This window comes from Chaetura pelagica, unplaced genomic scaffold (assembly GCF_000747805.2).
Source record: "Chaetura pelagica isolate M959 unplaced genomic scaffold, ChaPel_1.0 scaffold50, whole genome shotgun sequence".
In the NCBI taxonomy this organism is placed as follows: Eukaryota; Metazoa; Chordata; class Aves; order Apodiformes; family Apodidae; genus Chaetura; species Chaetura pelagica.
In genome coordinates this window covers 6,783,200-6,801,467 of record NW_009952366.1, presented here as the reverse complement: position 1 = coordinate 6,801,467, position 18,268 = coordinate 6,783,200, and the positions used below count along the sequence as shown (strand labels likewise).

The window sequence follows — 18,268 nt, the reverse complement described above, 5'->3', positions numbered from 1 at the left end:
GCCCCCCCGTCCCCCAGTCGTTGCCCTGGCACCTTCCTAAGTCACCCATGCACACCCGGAACTGCTCCCGAAACTGTCCCTGGTGCACTCCTAATCCTCCCCATGCACCCCAGGAACTTGACCTCGGGTATCTCTGTCTGTGTCCCGGCCAGCCCGGCCCCCCTGCAGCCCCCACCGACCCTGCACTACGCCATCTACGACTTCATCGTGAAGGGCAGCTGCTTCTGCAACGGCCACGCTGACCACTGCGTCCCCGTCGCCGGATTCAAGCCCGTCAAGGCAGCCGGAGTTTTCCACGTGGTATGTAAATTGTGCCCAGCGACGTCTGCGCTGCGGGAAAGCAGAGTTTTACAAGCAGTAGGAGAGGTAGAGAGGGTGGTGTAGGTCCAAGGATATGGTATTTGACGTGTGATGCCTTGAATTCCAAGCACAGTGAGCAAAAGTGGCCTTCACAAAGGAGGTTGTCTCCATGTCAGGCTGAAGCACTGGCCTTCCCTTGTGCCTTGGTGTGGGGCCCAAGGTGAAGGACTCTTATCCTTCAAGGGTGCTCCACAGTAATTTATTCAGGTGCACCCTTAAAAAAATAGTAAATTGCTGACTCCCTTCTTCTCCTAGACACTAACTTGCAATAACACACTATCTAAAAGATAATAAATGCAGGGCATTTTGATGACAAAGGAGAGATTCTACAAAGGTACTAGGCATCTTTTGATGGCTGTTGCTTCTGGAGAATCCTCAGCTATTTGGCTGGGCCCTGAAATGAGGGGCCACTGAGCTGGGTTTTGGCTGTCCTTCCCAGGCCTTCCATTGTACTTCGTAGTACCTTTCTCTGAATAAAAAGCTTGTACTTTCGTTTCAAGGGGACTCACATCACAAGAGCTCTGATCTCAAATCCCCTGGGACCTACCGAGGCCTATACCCCACTCATCTAATGTCCCAAAGAAGCAAGAGCCACTAAAATGTTGGGGAAGTTACGGACACAGCAGCAGCCAGTGCACTGGACACCCTTGGCATGCCATGCCATGCCCTGCCAGCCCAGGGACACCACTCACTGCCCCAGTACAACTTGTCCTTTCTACCCATCTTGTCTAGCTCTGAAAGTCCTGGCTTTGCTGGCAGAGGAGCAGTCAGAAAAGCCAAGACAGTCAAACTTACTGCGCTGAATAATGTTAGAAAGGGGAAGATCGTAAGAAAAAAACATAAGGCAGTTACTTGAGGTAAGGAGGTCTGGAGTCTTTCCAGCTCTTCAGGGAACTCTCATTTCCCTTAAATTATGGTCTCAGGCATGAATCAGACAGCATGTTTCCCTTCTAATAGAGCCAGTCCTGCAACATCTTGAAAATATACCAATTGGAAAGCATGCAGTGCTGTGATTGATAAGGCTGTTTCAAGTAGCACTGCTCTGCTTTCCACAGGCATTCCCTGAGGGAAAGTCTTTGAAGGGACCTGTTTGCTCAGGATTATTTTGGTGGGATACAGTTGCATGGGAGCGTGCCCCAGAGCACTGCTGAGAGTTGTAACAGAGCCTGCAGCCAAATACACCTTCCGGTACAGCTACAGCCTATGGAAACCATAATGTGCAGGTAGCAGGTGCTGCTGCGGGAAGGAATCAAGTGCCAAAATCACACTGAGAACCAAAGCAAGAAATAGCAACAAGCCCCTGCGCTGGCCCCGAGGGGATTGGAAGTTCAACTCTGGTTATAAATATGTATGTGGCAGGAGTCCCAAAGGTGACGTGTCTCCAGCAAAGCTGACTCATTGTACTGTGCCTTACAGCTTATCCTGCATGTCCCGTAAAGGTTTTGCCAGTGCAGGGGCAACACAGCCCCGTGGTTTGCAAGGGGAATTAAGAGGGTAAGATGTTTCTTCTCCTGGTACCACCTTTTCCATCACAGGACTGAGGTAGCTAGGGCTGTGCCCAATCCCTGCCAGGCTCCTGCTTGGCACAGGGCAGCTGCAATTTGGGGACGGTGGTGGCACTCCATTTGTGTGTTCCAGGATGGGGTTTGCCAGTGCGTTGCTTCAAATTGGGAAGGGAGGATTATTTCCAAGATGACAACAAAACACGTGTGTGAATGAGCAGAAAAGCGATGGAAGATTGGGGAGTCTGTGGCTGCTTAGCTGGGAGAAGTTGGAGAAATTTCTGAAAAGAGAGTAGGACTTCAGAAAGGGAGAGTTTCTTTACATTTCACCTGGACAGGCACACAGAAGATAATTCTGAAGAATTATGGTCATTCAAATGTGAGATGGGGAGTTCAGTCTTGTCTTTGTGTAACAGTATCTATATGGGGTTTTAGCAGAACCTTCACTGTAAAACCAAGGACATCAAAAGCTGGGAAGTACATTACTGTTTGGTTAGACCAGAGTACTCCTGAAGAATATTCACGAAGTTAGAAAGTCAACATCAACATTTAAGCAAGTTTAAGATTCTTTAAAAGAAAAATAAACATTCCAAAAGAAGTATGTGCAAGTTTTCTTAACCTCCTGCTTGGTCTCAACCCAAAGGCAAAATTCTAACTGCAGTTTCAGTCCCTGCTTGTCCAGCAGAAGATCCGAATATGATGTATTTGTTTTTCTCCTGGGCTGCTCTGGGCAGTTAAGAAGGGTTGTCCTCATAGCACAGGGTGTTGCTGCCAGTTCTCAAGCAGATCTTGCAAAGCATTCAACAGCATTTCAGCCATCTCACCCAGAGAGTATCTGACAAAGCCACAGTGGATGTGGGGATGCTGATGGCTGCTGCTCAGGCAGGTTTCGTGCAGGGACCTATCCCTGGGGGTGAGGATGCTCCACTCAGCTCAGGACATCAGCCCAGTTCACTGTCACAGGATTCCTCCTATTGGATGCATTTTTTCTTGAAGGCTGAGCCATCATGTTCTGGGAATCTGACCATTTTGAAGGAAAATATTCTGAGTGGCTGAAGGGAGGCCAGAAGTCTAGCTCAGCCAAGAGATAATACTGACTGGGGATATCCTCAAACTGTAGGGGTGGGATGCAAACAGGGTTGCTCTGTGAACAAGGAGGGGGTCCTTCCACCGCAGCAGAAGCAGCTCTAGCTCCGTTCGCTGAGGTGGAATAACCTCCTTTTGTGATCCCTCTGAACTGGGTCAGAGCAAAGATGGATGTCACAGGGTCCAAATGTTCACTGTGTGAGAAAAACATTATTTCCTGTTAGGCTTAGCAGCAAAAAGCAATAGCCAGGGCCTGATAAAATGGGAGGTTTGATTCTATGCCTTCACAGCTGTCCAGCTGCAGAGCTCTCCATGAAGTTCGTCTCTGTGGTGGTCACTGTGCAGACACCACAGAGCAACACTTGCCAGCGATTCCTTAGCTCACCCTTTCTCCTAAAGGAGAAAGGAATTCATGTAGGAAACCTCGGGGTTTGTTTGAGCTTCAGAAATGATATTTGAACCTTTAGGTTTATTCCAAATACACAGGTGGGGTTCCTGCTCTAGGGCAGTTTCTCTCCATGAGGTGCAGTGGAAGCCTACAGAGAGGACATGGCTGCCTTCCAACAATGGCAGGGCCTGCTCCTTGTGGGTAGTGTGATCCTCGCTGTCCCTTGTTACACGCTTATGTGCAACAGACAGATGTCAGAGCAACACACATACTCTTCCTTCTCTTCCCTGCTCCTCCCAAATTTATTTGAAGTCACTGCCCAAATCTCAGCAGCAGCAGCCCAATGCATGACCAGGAAAACTTGTGCATGAACAAATACACCTCATGCAGTACCGTGCAAAGCAGTTGGATAGTTTGTGACTTGCATTACATGGTTAAACACCCATGTGAGTAGAGAAATAGATTCACAGACATAGGAGAACCCTCATGATCATCGGTAGCCATCAGAAGATTGGCTTTTCAGCTGATGTGTAGCATAGGAGCTTCTCACTCCTTGTCAGTACCTCTGTGCAAGGAGTTATTGCACTGTATGCCTGTCCCCTTACCAGCTAAAGCATCCCTATGGCCTGCTTGCGACTGTGGCAAGAGCTGTGAAAGAGGAGATCAGCCTAGGGATAGGGAGGGTCTTGCAGTTTAGGACTCCAAAGTGGGGAAAGCAAAACCAGAGATACCTCACCAGGGCTGTGCAGTTCTGTCTCAAGGTGAGAGCAGGAGTTCATCTATCTCAGGGATTCCTTGGCCTTCCCTGGTTGCAGAGTCCCACATCAGCCAGGTGGGTTTTATGATTGGCTGGAGATACCAGTGTTAGGGGGCTGTGTCCTTACTGGAGCTTCCTGCTTTTACCCCTGTGAGATAAGATCCCATTATCAGTTGGTGACTTCATTATCTCATTAATAATCCAATATTACCAGCTATCTGACGTTTCCCGCTCTATCCTTCCTTTCCCCTCCTGGATTCCTGCTGGTGCAGCATTTTCTGCACATCTTTCACCTCCATGGAGGTGAGTGAGATGGAACAGAGTGAGAAGAAACAAAGTGGTCTGGTTTTGTTCTTCCTCCTGTTCACTTTCTCCCTCAATGACAGTTTTAATAATGTGATACAGGAGCCATCTTTGCCCTGGAGAAAGGAAACGAGAAACTAGAACCTAGGCATGAAGAAGCTTTAACGAGCTTAAGACGTGCCCAAAGTGGTTTGGTGTGTTGCAGCTGCCATGCTGAAATGGCACTGCTTCAATTACATTTGTATGCTTCTTCAATAATCCAAGGTGCTGTGTCAGTGTAAGTCAAGGACTTAGCCAGGATCTGTACTCTATTTTCTAGGCTGAAGAGACAAACCAGTTCAAGAACTTGATCAGTGAATGCATCTGAACTTCATTGCATCTCCCTGACAATTAGGCACCAAACCCCAGATATACCTCCCCTCGTTTGAGGTGTGCTGTGGGTGTACCCAGGTTAGCCAGCTGATCTCCCCGGGCTCCTTCCCTAGTTACAAAGGGTTGGAAGGATACACTATGGTTGGGATCCAGGCTATACTGAGCTACCATGCTAAAGCACTTCCATATAGTTGGGCAGGGTGAATATTCCTCCCCTTTCCCATGTGGCCAGCCCAGTGGCTGTTTTAAATTGTAGTCATGCTATTGCCATCAAAAGATGCTGAAGGTCTTCTCCAGTGTCACTGACAGAAGCCTATTGTGCAAGGAATTAAAAAAAGAACACCAGACAGCCCCCACACCCTGGACAACAAGCTTTGTATTCTTCCATGAGAATGAGATAGGATATGAGAATTTTCTCATGCATAAATTTGGTTGTCTGGTGCTTTGGGAAAGAATACCTCCCTGCATGCTGACAGCAGCCAGTAGACATTGGTTCTAAAATTGGCACAGTGGCTCCAGAGCAACACAGTTTAAAATCTATGATTAGACACTCAGCATGAATGCCATTATCTTCCTTTAGGCTGATGCCATGCCCATTTTCTGTTAGAGTAAAAAAAAATAAATAAAAACATAGAGAAAATACAATTTTAGCAGTTCCAGGAAAGAAACTCTATTAAAAACAATGGCCCCTCCCAGCTATTTAGCCTATTTACACTATCAGCTCTTAGGGACATTGATTTTCTTTTAGTGTGCTTTTGTGTTGGACTGTATATAAGTGGGTGAGCTCTTGCAATGTAAATCAGTTCATAACAGGGACCGAAAGGATTTTTCCCTCAAAGCAGCAATTTTTTTTTCTCACTGCCCAACATTTTGTAACGTGATAAATCTGAGGAAAAGCATTTTATAGGACTCGACTAAAGAAAAAAACACACGTGTATTTGCAATCTGAAAGGAAGCACTGAAAGGTTCTAATTCAGCAACAAAAGGCTCTGGGAGGAAGCATGTCCTAGCAACTGCCTCTGTATAGAGAGTCAGTCGCTCGTTTATCTTACAGAAGTCAACTTTTGTAACACTGTTTGCAATGTGCCCTCTGATGACTGACGTTGTGACAGGGCTGTCAAGCTAAGAAGGGAAACAGTGTGAAAGCGAACAGGGATGTAAAGACCCCCTGACAAAATGAAAAATGGTATGAGAGGGATTTTGCTGCTTAAATGAGGCAAGAGCCGTGTGAATGCTTAAAGCAGTGAGACATTCTGGGGTTTGTGTTTGTGCACTTAGGGATGCTCCAGAATGACCCGAGTGCGTATGCCTTATGGTTAAATGTAAATGGAGGTAAATGAAAAGGGAGGAAAAATGTGCTCTGGGATGCTCCAGAATGACCCGAGTGCGTATGCCTTATGGTTAAATGTAAATGGAGGTAAATGAAAAGGGAGGAGAAATGTGATCTTTCCCTTCTCAATGCATAGGGATCACATTCTGCCTTCAGAAAGGTCCCTGAGGCCAGGTACATCATTTCTGTGCCCTACCTTGGGTCCTAGCAGAGCTGTCAGGCTAGTTTTTCAGCCCCGGCTCCCAGCTGCTCTCTGTCTTGATGGGGGATTTACCAGGCATCATGGTCTTGCAGCTGGACCTCCTACAGCTCTTTCAGGCATTAGCTTTGCCTGGTGTAGCCAGTCTGTTGGCTCTTTTTCACCTGTTGCCATTTCTCTTTTCCTTCTATTACCCCTCCTTCTTGTCCTGTTTCAGTTGTCACACTATTTCTTTTTTACTAAAAAAATACCTGTCTGCCAATGGCGTGCAAGAAAGGGCTTGCTAATACTCCTTATGTTGTTTCTGATGCATAAAAATCTTTTCTGACATGCTGGAATTATGTAGAAGAAAAAGATATTTTCTTCAATGGGATAAAGCTTGGATGGAGACATGTTTATAGCAAAGATGTTTTGGGCAGTGATCATTATTACTATTGAAGGAAAAGAAATAGATCAGCCTGATACAAACTTAGCACTTTCATTACATTTCTGGAAAAAAAGGAATAGGGTAAAAGGGTATTAACAAAACAGTCACAAGGATAAACAGGTTATTAAAGAGGCCATTTCTCTCCCCTTGGTCAGTTCAGACTGGCCATTTAGCTGTTTAGCTTGTTCATTAGCAGGTCTGCACACCACTCCAGCTGGCCAAGATGGGTCAGGGCCACCACAGGGCCGGAGAGGACCTCACAGAGGTGGAGTTTTCTTGGGGTCCAGCCTGCTTGAGTCATGCCACTGTAAAGGCTCAGCACCATGGGAATCTGGAACCCAGCTGTCTGTTCCAAAGCTGGCTCCCAAAAACTGCATCCTGTGCAGCTGCATCCTATGCAGAAGCAGGGCTAGCTGGGCCATTGTGTCCTGTGCCCTCACGGATGTTCACCCAGATGTAAGTCCTGTTGAGATTACGAGTCCTCAGTCCTGCAGCAAGCAGGGGGATGTACAGGTTTGCAAAGCGTGCATGGCTGGCTGGGCTACTGAAGAACCATCCAGCCCACTCCAAGCTGAGCAGAGGGGGTGCAGGAGCCACAGTGGGATCTAGGCTTAGAAAGAAACATCTGATGAAGATGATGATACATCTGATTGTGATAAACCTTGAAGGAAAGGAATTTTTTAAGCTTTTCAGTGAGAAGTGTGTTTCCTTCTGCCCAGATGCATCACACCTTTACAGGCAATCAATACATGAGGAGCATCATGCCCTACTCTGCCACGTGGAGCTCTCTAAGCACCCACTGATTTGCACCATCTCCAAATTTGGCTGTTTTGCAATGTTCCTCACCAGGAGCTTACAAGCCTGCCATTGCTGCAGCAGGATGAAACACCCCACCACAGACTTTTTTTTTAATTATTAAGTTGAAAAAGGCCTCTTCCTTTAGCGTTTGCATACAAATTAAGAAGTTGGCACACAGCTATTCAGTGGTGTACTTATTAACTCTGCGTGCCAAATTAATGGCTGCACATCAGGGCCTTGGGGTATCTGTCCTCTTCTCTTTTGTTTTCACCCACCTCCCCTATTCTGCCAACACAGCATGCTCCATTATACGGCACTTGGGCTTTCAGAAAATGCAGGCTCTTATGCCTTGGGACCATGAATGCTCCTTGGTGGGGCGTTTTGCCTTGCTCTCTGCTGGTGTCTTGGGATGCTTAATCCTTTGAGGGTTTCTTAGGTGCTGCTGGGTTTCAGAGTTGTATGTTATTCATGCCAGGCAGCCCTGGCTGATTGATTGAGTCCCCACTGATTCTTTGTGTGGCTTTGGCAAGAAGGGAACTGAATTTAAAGGGTGAGGCTGTAGGCTGAGGGCACAAGTAGGGGGAGCACACATCCCTGCAGTAATTCTGAGAGTCCCTGTGTCTGAGACATACCCCTGTTTGCAAGTCTTCTCCGATGTCTTTCTCGCTTTGGCATCATGATCACCAAAGCACTAAGGGACCACTTGGTTTTGACCATGGCACCCTCTGGCTCCCTCAGGTTGCCTTCCCTTCCTGATCACACACATCTTAGGTCTGGTGAGACCCTCTACCCTAGGAGTAGGGTACCTAAGTCTAGTCAGGAGCAAGCTGAAAGATTTCCCTGGCCGTAGATGTGGTTCAGGCTCCTACAGCTTGTTTTACCACTAACCACTCAACGGCCAAAGGACTTGCAAGAATCCCCTACCAAAAATGGCATACAAGAGTTAGGGCTCCAGCAAAACCATGAGAAGATGACCACATGACTAATACAAGTTTAACCAATTTGTTTCCATGCAGATGGATGCTTTTAAATGTCTGTAAAGAAGCTCTGTAACACTGGTTTGTGCGTGGACTTTGCCTAAAAAATAGAGAAGAGAGAGAGAAATTCTGTTGCAGAATGTTGATTTAGGAAAGCAAGGCATCTGAGAATTTGAACAATATTTTGTAGGTGGTAGCAAAAATGAAAATACGCAAACACAAAACACATTTTGAGAACTAAAAATTCCTTCTGAAAATTTGTTTTGTTTCTTTTCTTAATTTGCTTCTCATTCTTTTCAAACATTAGCACACATGTAGGCATATATCAATACAGTGAGCCAGACAGACTAGTACCTGCAGTGAGACCAACTGATCTCTGCGATGGGGCCAAAATACCATAGAAAGTGAAATTATCCTAGTCTTTATGCTTTAGCTTAGACACTTGTACTTTCTCCCTGACTCCACCTGTACCTCTCCATTGCTTACGCAGTCAGTTCCTGTACTGTATTTTGCTTATTCCTGATTTGATTATCCAGACATTTTAATAAGGCAGAAAAGTATCACTTTAGAACTTTTAGCAATATTGTATTATTTGTATTGCTGCTGAAAAATCTTTTAAGGACTTTCAAGGTCAGTTTTGAGTTTTTGTCTGTACCTGTTACTGCTGACCACTGTCAACTAGCAGCTGAAATCTATTCATTAAAAAATAAATAAATAAATCAGAAAGTCATTAGCCAGGAGTGTGTGTGGCTTGCAAGCGTGCACCTACGTAACAGGCAGGGGCTGTTTACAACGTGCTCAAGGTCCTCTTCTGTTTTGTTTACTGTTCAGGTTTTTCACAGGAACCATTTTGTGGTAGGTCTCAGCAGCAAGTCATGCAGTTTAGGAACAGCAAACCTGTAAAACCGTAAGTTAAACAGGGTGGAAGGCAGCAGTTTCCAGTAGCAGTTACAGCCATGTCCCAGCTCTGGGCTGATCACCAGCTTCCCCAACCAGCCTGTGTCACTCCCAGTACCGAAAGCAGCCGGCAGCTGGTGCAGCTCCCCAGCTCCCTTGGTTTTATGGCCATCCTTTGGCATGAGCATGGGGCCAAGCTGGCAGGGTGAGCTGAGGTCTCTAGCTCGTTACTGAGAAGCTGGAGAAGCCAAACCACACTCAGTTTATTGCCTCCCTTTCCCCACCACTTACCCTGGTGAAGGAAGGGTGGTGAGGCACAGCTCAGCTCACATTTCATCAAACACAGGGTGCTGATTGTGCCATGCATCAGATGTCCGGAGAGACTTAAAGCTGAAACACTCTTAGTAAAACTGTACTTAAAAGTAAAACATGGAGCAGAGTAAAGCTGCAAGCCCGGGCAGTCACCAGAACAGCTATAATAGGTAGCTGGCTGCCACGCTCCACAGGAAAAAGCAGGGCCTTCAGCCTTGCTGGCGGAGCTGTGCTGTTTCAGAGCTTGATTTCTTTGCACCCAGGGGCTGCCTGGCTGCTCTTGTCCTCCAGCTACGTCCTGTTTTCTTTGCATTTGCCAACAGTGTGAGTAATGCCAGCGGCTGACAGGGCAGCTGGCACCAAGTGTGCTACGCTGGCTTTTCATCTCTAATTATCCCCTTGCACCAGGCTGTCTAGCTATTAAATTATCTATCTGTCATGAAGATATCTGATTATAGTCGCTCATGGTCCTTGTGCTATCCTTGGTTCTTCCTTTGTGGGTCAAAGATTCTGCCTAGCATGAGTAGCTATCGATGTTTCAGGGGGTTCTTTTTCTCATACTTATGATGGTAACAGCTGATCATGCAGAGCTGGTTGCTGAGGTTGTGCATGCTATTCCTGCAGTGCTGCAGAGGTGTATTTATGTTTGGGAGGAAGAAAAGGAGAAAGGTTTTACAGTGTTTCCCAAGGATGCTTTGAATATGGCTTTTTAAAATCTCTTCTGGGAATTCATGATGCGGCCTAAAACTGCTAAAAATCCTTTCAGATCTCAAAAAATAAAAAAAAGGTGTGATTATACAATAAAATTATGTGGTGATCCACAAATACTAATCTAACTGAAAGTGTAACTGCAGAGTGTTTGCTTTTGACTGAACCAGACATCAAGGCAGTCATCATGCTAGCCCTCTTTCTAGTCTATGTAACAGCATCTAGCTGGTGTGGTATCTCCTGTATATGGGCCTTGCTTGTGCCAATGAGACTCTTTGGGCTTTGCTGTGGGTGATCCTTGCTCTCTTTGCCCTGCTAGGTCCATGGGAAATGCATGTGCAAGCACAACACGGCAGGATCCCACTGCCAGCACTGTGCCCCGCTCTACAACGACCAGCCTTGGCAGGCGGCCGACGGCAAAACCGGAGCCCCCAGGGAGTGTCAGTGTAAGTAGCCAGCCAGGAACAGTGTCTCCAGAGCCTCTGCTGGAGTGAAAAAGCTTCCTCCTTGTGTGCCTTTCTTCTGTGTTTCCAAGAGGCAGCAGATACCAGGGTGGTGGGCAGGTGCTGTGGACGTGGGAGGATTCCTTCTGTGGTGCTGGGATGAGCGCAGGCTGCAGGGGGCTGCAGAGGTCACAGGGTGGTTGGATGCAGTAGCAGCAGCAGCAGCAGCCTAGTCAGAAGGGTGCTGAGGAGTAACTGCACCACCCTGTGCAGTTTTGCAGGCATGCTGAGTGCCATCCTTCTGAGGCTTCAATGCTGTCAGCACTTAAACTAGCATCAGCCTGCCTGCAGTTGCACTTGCTCCAGTATGGATGTTCCCCAAGGGAATGACAGGGAATCCCTGTTTCCACCAGCAGCAGTTCATGAGCAGGGGTTGGAACAGGTCTCACTTGTCCCCTCAGTTTAGGTGTCTGGGCATCCAGACATCTCCAGTGCCAGCACAGGGAAAGGGGGATGTTTGTCCCCTCTCACACACCTCCCCTCCACCTGCCCTTTCCCTCTGTCAGATGCAAGGAACATCCTGAGGGCACCCATGTGGCAGATGCTATAAAGGGCACTGCTGAGTCCTAAAGCAGAGAGAGAAGGATCCTGCCACAGTATGATCAGTGAATGTGGGAGGTCTCCCAGTGCCATTGCTGTCCTTGTACTGGGAAACTCATTCTTTAAAAAAAGGTTAAAGAATTTTGGTTTATATTTTTTTTCTTTAATGTCACCTCTGAAGTGACAAGCAAGCATGGATGAAAATGCGATGATACTTCATGCATTTGAATGAGTAGTGGTGTCACAGGTCAGGTCTCCCATTCCAAAACATGGTTTGGGTTTTTGTGTCTCTTATCTGCAAATCAACATCTTTCATTGCCTTAATGAGTCTTTCTGTCCCCCTTTGGCTCCATCTCAGCATGCAAGTGCAATGGACATGCCGACACTTGTCACTTTGACATGGATGCCTGGTTGGCATCGGGCAACCGCAGCGGCGGCGTCTGCGACAACTGCCAGCACAACACGGAGGGGCAGCACTGCCAGCGCTGCAAGCCGGGCTTCTACCGCGACCCCAGGAAGCCCTTCTCTGCCCCCGACGCCTGCAAACGTAAGTCAGTGACCTTTCACTAGGAAATGTGCATCGAATGGGAGGATGTCAAAGGAAAGGTGTGATCTTTCTGCCCCTCCTTGGAACAATCCTCTTGCTTCAGTGAAGGAATTCCCTTCAAATTCCCTTTTTGGTTCTGTTTGCAAAAAGCGATGGTGAGGTTTGCAGGGCAAAAGCCTGCAGATGCTGTTGACAAATCTATCCTGAGGATCCTTGTAGCCTGGGGTCAGGGGAAGAGAGATGATTAATTCACTTTGTCCTGATATTTTTGGAAAGCAAAAGCTGCATCGTGTTTTCTTTTTCTCCTTGTTTGGTCATTGCTGCAACCTCAGAAGCAGGGTGCTTCAACCAACAGGGGTGCAGCTGGCACCAGTGCGTGTTCACAGCAGCAGCAGGTGGGTATGGAGGGACAGACAGGAACAGGAGTTTAGCGGTATTCCAGAAGATGTGACACTAAGGAGGCCAGGCCAAAGGTGATGACTTAGCTACAAGTGAAATTAAATATTTCCCAAGCAAAAGCAGTGATCCAAAAGATATGCTCCCCAGGGACCACTGTGAGGATGGTGACTCACCACAGGGGAGTCCAGATCCCGAAACCAAAATATAAATGGGTCAGCTAAATATAGGGTGCAGGCATGCTCTCCACTCTGCACCTTCAGCCACCCACCAACATAGCCAGATTTCTCCTCACTCACCCAAAGCTGGAGGATGGCCTTCATGGGTGGCAGAAGAAAGTCCAACTGGCACCCTGCGTGTGTCATTTGCAGGGACTCTGAACATATCTGTCTCCTCCACAGAAGAAGTACCCGTGTTTAAAGGAAGATAAACTCTTCTGAGTTGGTGACCTGCATCCCAGGCTGGGAGGGTGTGTGAGTTTTTGCTTTCTTCTGTGGAGCTGGGAGGAGAGCAACCACTTTTGTCCTGCTCCCTCACTTTGCCTCATCCTTGTAAGGCTGCCGCAGAAGTCCTCCTCTCCACCTTTCACTCATTGCAAGGAGGAACAGAACAGCTGAACTGCCTGTTTTACAACTCTAATTCTCTTTATGAAAACATCATTGACCACAGTTCTCCATTACTTGTGTAAATAATTATTTCATTCCTGTAGCATGTACACAAATTTGTTTTTTTAAACGGTGAATTTAATGACTTTTTAAAGTTCCTTTACCTACTTGTGTATATTGAAGCTCTAAGTCTCCTTCTCTGAAACAGCAGAAACTTTCCCTCTGTAATTATTGCCAGAACTCGGGCAATGAACTTTTGTTTTGGAGTCTCGTTAGTAAAAAAGCAGGTTTAAATCTTGCACTTAGACTTAAAACAGAAGCTTGAGGGTTGTTTTTTTCCCTAACTCATGTAGTCACCCTTGCGGATTACAAAAAAACCCAATTGATTAATTGACTCCTGTTAGATAATGCAAGACAAAAGACTGAAATAGATATTGTAAGGGACCCTCAAGCTCCAAAATGTGCTTTTACTGGAGTTGTGCTACCTTCACTAGGATTGTTATTCTTGATACTCTCTACATGCCAGCTCCTGTCAGGGAAGAGCACATGCTTTTCGAAGGCCATTGAAGCCAAGTCAAGCTTTGTCACTGCTTTGAGCACAGCCTTCTGGACACCTAAAAATAGCCCTACATCTTAGAGGTGGTAGGAGTGGCCACCATCTCCTGGGATGTCTCATGCAGCCCATCAATGAGACTGAGTTGCATGAGGGACCCTTCGTAGGGTTTTGCTGGCACCAAAATGCCTAGTCCAAATCTTGTGGCTATTTGGAAGGTCCAAAAGGAAATGAAATGGCACCTCCTGGGCTGGCCAGCATGAAGCCTCCTTCCTTGCAAAACCAGAGAGAAACAGAGGTCTCAGGATCTCTTGCTGCAGAACAGCCACAGCTTGAAGGGAAGGCTGCCAACAGTGTGCGTGTGCCTGTGTGAGGTTAGACCAGCGCTAATGAAGTCAGGCATTGCATCATATATTAATCTGTGTGTTAGCTACATCCCAGAAGACTCAACTAGAAGTTTCTCCCAGCCCTTCTGGACAGGAGGAAGCTGCAGGGATGACATGATTAATGGGTATTTTTGTTGACGTATGCTGGTGCTCAGTGCTCTCAGCTTTCTGCATTCACCTCTAAATCACTGGCCCATGGCATTCCACTTTCCACATTTTTTCTCCAAAAAGAACGAAGTGTGCCTGACACAAAGACTACAAATTTGTTTCCATTACTCCTTGATGTAACAGTCCCGCATCTTTATGGACCATTATGTTTTTATGAACTCTGGTATTTAAAGGCCAAAGGTACTGTGTATTTTACAAGAACTGTAAGATAGCCTTGAGTACAGGGGGGAAAAGTCTTCATTTATTTACCTTCTGCATTACTTTGTTGTGGTTTTTTGGTTTTGGTATTTATGAACTACGAACCATTAAGTACTCAAATGCATGAGGTACTTCACAAGGCTCTCCTTCCTGAGATCCCTCCACCATTTTCCTTCTGGTCTTCTGTTGCTGTGGCTGCTCCCTGCACCAAGGGATCCAGCATCTCATGGGGGAGCCCATCAGCTTGTGGGGCCATTGCAAATGACTAATGACTGTTAAATTAAATTATAGAACACCAATAATGTCTTATGCCTGGCACATTTCCAAGGACCATGCTATGGTCTGCAATAACAAGGGACGTGCGTGGTGCCCTGTTATTCATTTCAGAAAGGCCATGGTGTTGCCTGCTTGCTCCTGGCTCAAGGCACTGTTATTGCTCAACTGCCGGGCAGCATTGAAAATTTAAAAATACCAAGGTCAAAGTAAATAAAGGAGTTGTTAAGCCATAATCTTTAAGGATACTTTAAAGATTCTTGTAGACGAAGAGTGTATATAATATTTGCTCAGGAGTAGGTGTGTACCTGATAAAACCAGACATTCTGCCATTTAAAACAGCAATCTAATGACTCTTTCCCCCACCATACCTATCAGTCCTTTTCTTTACATTCCTTGTGAATTTTTAAGCTTCAGCTACAGAATAATTGCAGACACTAAATCAGGTTTTATAATTGCCAAGTTTATTTTTGCTCTTCAACTGTATGTTTTTGATTGTAAATGTTTGGCATTTCCAAAGGTTAGCTGGCAGCTGAAGAAACCACAATAGTATGAACAATCCAGGGCAGGGAAATCCAGCTCCACTGGAGTTGCACTCACTGGATTTCACTGCAAATCAGCACGTGCAACGTTGGGAAAAGCAGCTGTTAATTCATCTGTGCATCGAAGTCAGGTGCAAGATATTGCTGTGTAGTACAGGTTGGCAAATTGGCATTTTAACAATGCTGCTTAGAAGTCAAAAAGAAAGCAAAAAGATCATGCTTTTGGAGGGTTTCTCTTGGTCCCAGGCTGGTGGTTTCCAGCCAGCCCTTCTCTCACTGGAGCTCCCTTGGCCATGGAGACCCCCAGCCTTGCCAGCGGGGTGGCCCCAGCACATGAGACAGGCACTGTCCTGAAGCCTCATGCTGAGACTCTCACTCTCTCTGCCCATGTGTCCACCACAAACTGCCATCCCTCACTGTCTGTAGCTACTTATCTGCCACTTGGCTGCTCCTCTGACCTTCCTGGAAGTGGGTCTCCTACTACTTGTGCTACAGTGAGGTGCAGGTTTGGCAGAAGGAGGAAAACAAGGTCTAAAACCAACACTCAGCACAGCAGTACCTTCAGCTGCCAAATGCTGTATAATCAGTCCTGCGGTCCTTTCCTTCCTGCCTTTGCCATAGTATGGAGGCACTTCGTCCTATTTTCATGCATTTCTGTGAAAGTGATTATAACACGCTCACATTTGAGCTGTAGAGTCTCGTTTCTAGTGCTCAGTGCATTATGATGGGCTGCAGTTTATGTCTCTGCATTGCTCAGCACATTCCCACTGCAGCACCTCACAAATATTTACCATGTTGTAAATTTGCCACCCAAAGCATCCAGATTAATGCCACTTAGTGTCATCTTGGGCCTCAACCCAAAATGCAAGACCAAAAAGCTTCAGTTTGCCAGCTGCTGATGGAAAGCAGGTCAGCACCTTGGTAGCTCATGGGGAAGCAGCAAGCAAGGACAGAGTCCATGAAAGTGGCTACACTGCCCTTGTAGAAACGACCGACCTTCACAACACATCTCTTTACAGCTTTTATTAAAAAGTATAGCCAATTACATTCTCATTTTTAATTGGCATTTTAATTGCCTATGAGCTTGCTGCTGTATTTGTCATAATAGCCTTTGCAAGTTTAATATTCTTGCCTCACAACTGCCATTTAAGGGCCACCGCCACTGCCATATAAATTTTCTATTTGCAAAAAAATTGTGTGAAAGCATTGTCTGAAATATAAAAATCTCCAACCCCAGTAGGGCTGAGAATAAAACTCAGCTGAAATCCAACCGAAACAAGATCAGATCTCTCCCTGAGCAGTGAGTTTAGCTCACTGACTGCAAGAGAACAGAAGAGGTTTAAGTGCTTGATATGTCCCCTGAAGGGGCAGAGGAATGCCAGAAATACCCACCACATCCCCTAGGAAAAGAGAGCATTTGGCTTCATGTGTTAGGTGTGAAACACTTCACAGACTTCAGGAGAAAGGTATGTGAGTCTTGGTGAGCACTGTTGAAAACTATGCTATTAAATGTACAGGAGTTCACTGCCTGCAGCTAGTTATGCAGTTTGTGGAGAGGCTTTCTAATCTTTTAATTTTATATAATTATATGGGGGGGGAATGGAAAGGGTGGGGAAAATCTGGGGATCACTTTGGCAAAGATTTTGGAATCATAGTTGCCTCTAAGTTAATTGCCAATATTAATCTATCCTTTAATATTTTGAAATGACAATCCAAGTATGTTAAATGCCTGAAACCACAAAAATGTTGTTGGAGCAAAGTTAAATATATGTATGTGCAGTGATAAGTATTTCAAGAGAAAGAAAGTTTATGTTACATGCAGTAGCTTTGCTGCTTTTTTGCCTTCACGGTTGCAAAATGAAAATATATGTATTAGAATTTGGCAAAAAAAATCCATCCAAACAAAATTGTATCAAGAAATTAAATTTTTATCTAAATGGAGTTTATGACAAAAGTCTTTCAGCAGGGAATTTTTTGCCATAATGCACAAAGCTGACCACAACGTATCATGGTCAGACAGTCAAACCCTGAGGGAAGGAGAGCACGAGTCACCTGGCTACTGGTCCCTTGGGGAACTGCATTGCCTGCTGGCCAAGCCACGTGGCCAGAGGTTTGGCTCACAATTTTGATAACTGTATTTCTCATCTCTGTAAAGATAAACATCTTTGGGGGGAAAAAAATTGTAGTCTTGCAACAGACACATGTTGCATTTATGAGAAAGAAAAATCCTAAGAGGTAGACAAGGAAGTCTTCACACCACCTAATCTAGGGCATCTTTTCTGATTTGTGAGAATGGCCATTTTTCCCACTGTGTCCCATTATGCTTCCAGTGCCTCATCCTGCTGCAAGGGGCTGTGTGGCGTAAAAAAAAAAAAGAAGCCAGCATGACACACACACTGCAAACATGTGTCCCAGAGTATACGCAAAAGTATATCTCTAAGCCCTCGGTGTCCTAATTCTTTTTTTTATTTTTTACAAATGATGGCTTTAAGAGAAAATAAGACAGAGGCAGAGGGGTTCTTTTTCCTCAGCCTACACTTTAATTAACAAAACTGTTCTGAGAGGGTTATTTAACCTCCTGGATGCAAGGCAGTTGTTATTACTTTAGAAAGCAATTATATTCTGATTCTTTTTTACAACGAAGCACCCACAGCTGCTTAAACATTATTCTGAGTCAGGCACATCGCTGGGTGCTCAGCTGGACTGGAGTCCAGATGCTACAAGGAAAGTCATAAAGGCCTGTTAGGCAAAAGACAAGGTGAAACCGGGGTGGGTAGACTAAGATAGCTCACAAGTCAGTCACACAGTTTCTAAAGGGAGATTATGATCAGACCTATATGAGTAAGAGGGAGGAAAAGCCCCCAACATCCTTGTCCCTAGGCAGAGTGACAGTTCCACCCCTCAGAGCTTTTGCACTCACAGACGCTCTCTGTTCCCCTACCGTGTCCCCCCTCCGCAGCCTGCTCCTGCCACCCGCTGGGGTCGGCCGCGCTCCCCCTGGGCCCCGGCACCTTCTGTGACCCCAGCACTGGTGACTGTCCCTGCAAGCCCGGCGTGGCCGGGCCCCGCTGCCACCGCTGCCTGCCCGGCTACTGGGGCTTCGGAGCCTACGGCTGGCCGGCCCCGCACCGCGCCCCCCCG

At 46.2% G+C, this 18,268-nt stretch overlaps 1 protein-coding gene across 1 annotated transcript in view; it reads left to right on the top strand.

Moving 5' to 3' along the window:
- The window catches only part of NTN4 (netrin 4), a 45,436-nt gene that overhangs the window by 18,111 nt on the left and 9,057 nt on the right, over positions 1-18,268 (top strand). Inside the window, exons 4-7 of the mRNA XM_010008070.1 lie at positions 114-300; positions 10,736-10,862; positions 11,818-12,006; positions 18,087-18,240. Coding sequence (XP_010006372.1) covers positions 114-300; positions 10,736-10,862; positions 11,818-12,006; positions 18,087-18,240 — 657 coding nt within the window. The remainder of the gene's footprint in view (positions 1-113; positions 301-10,735; positions 10,863-11,817; positions 12,007-18,086; positions 18,241-18,268) is intronic.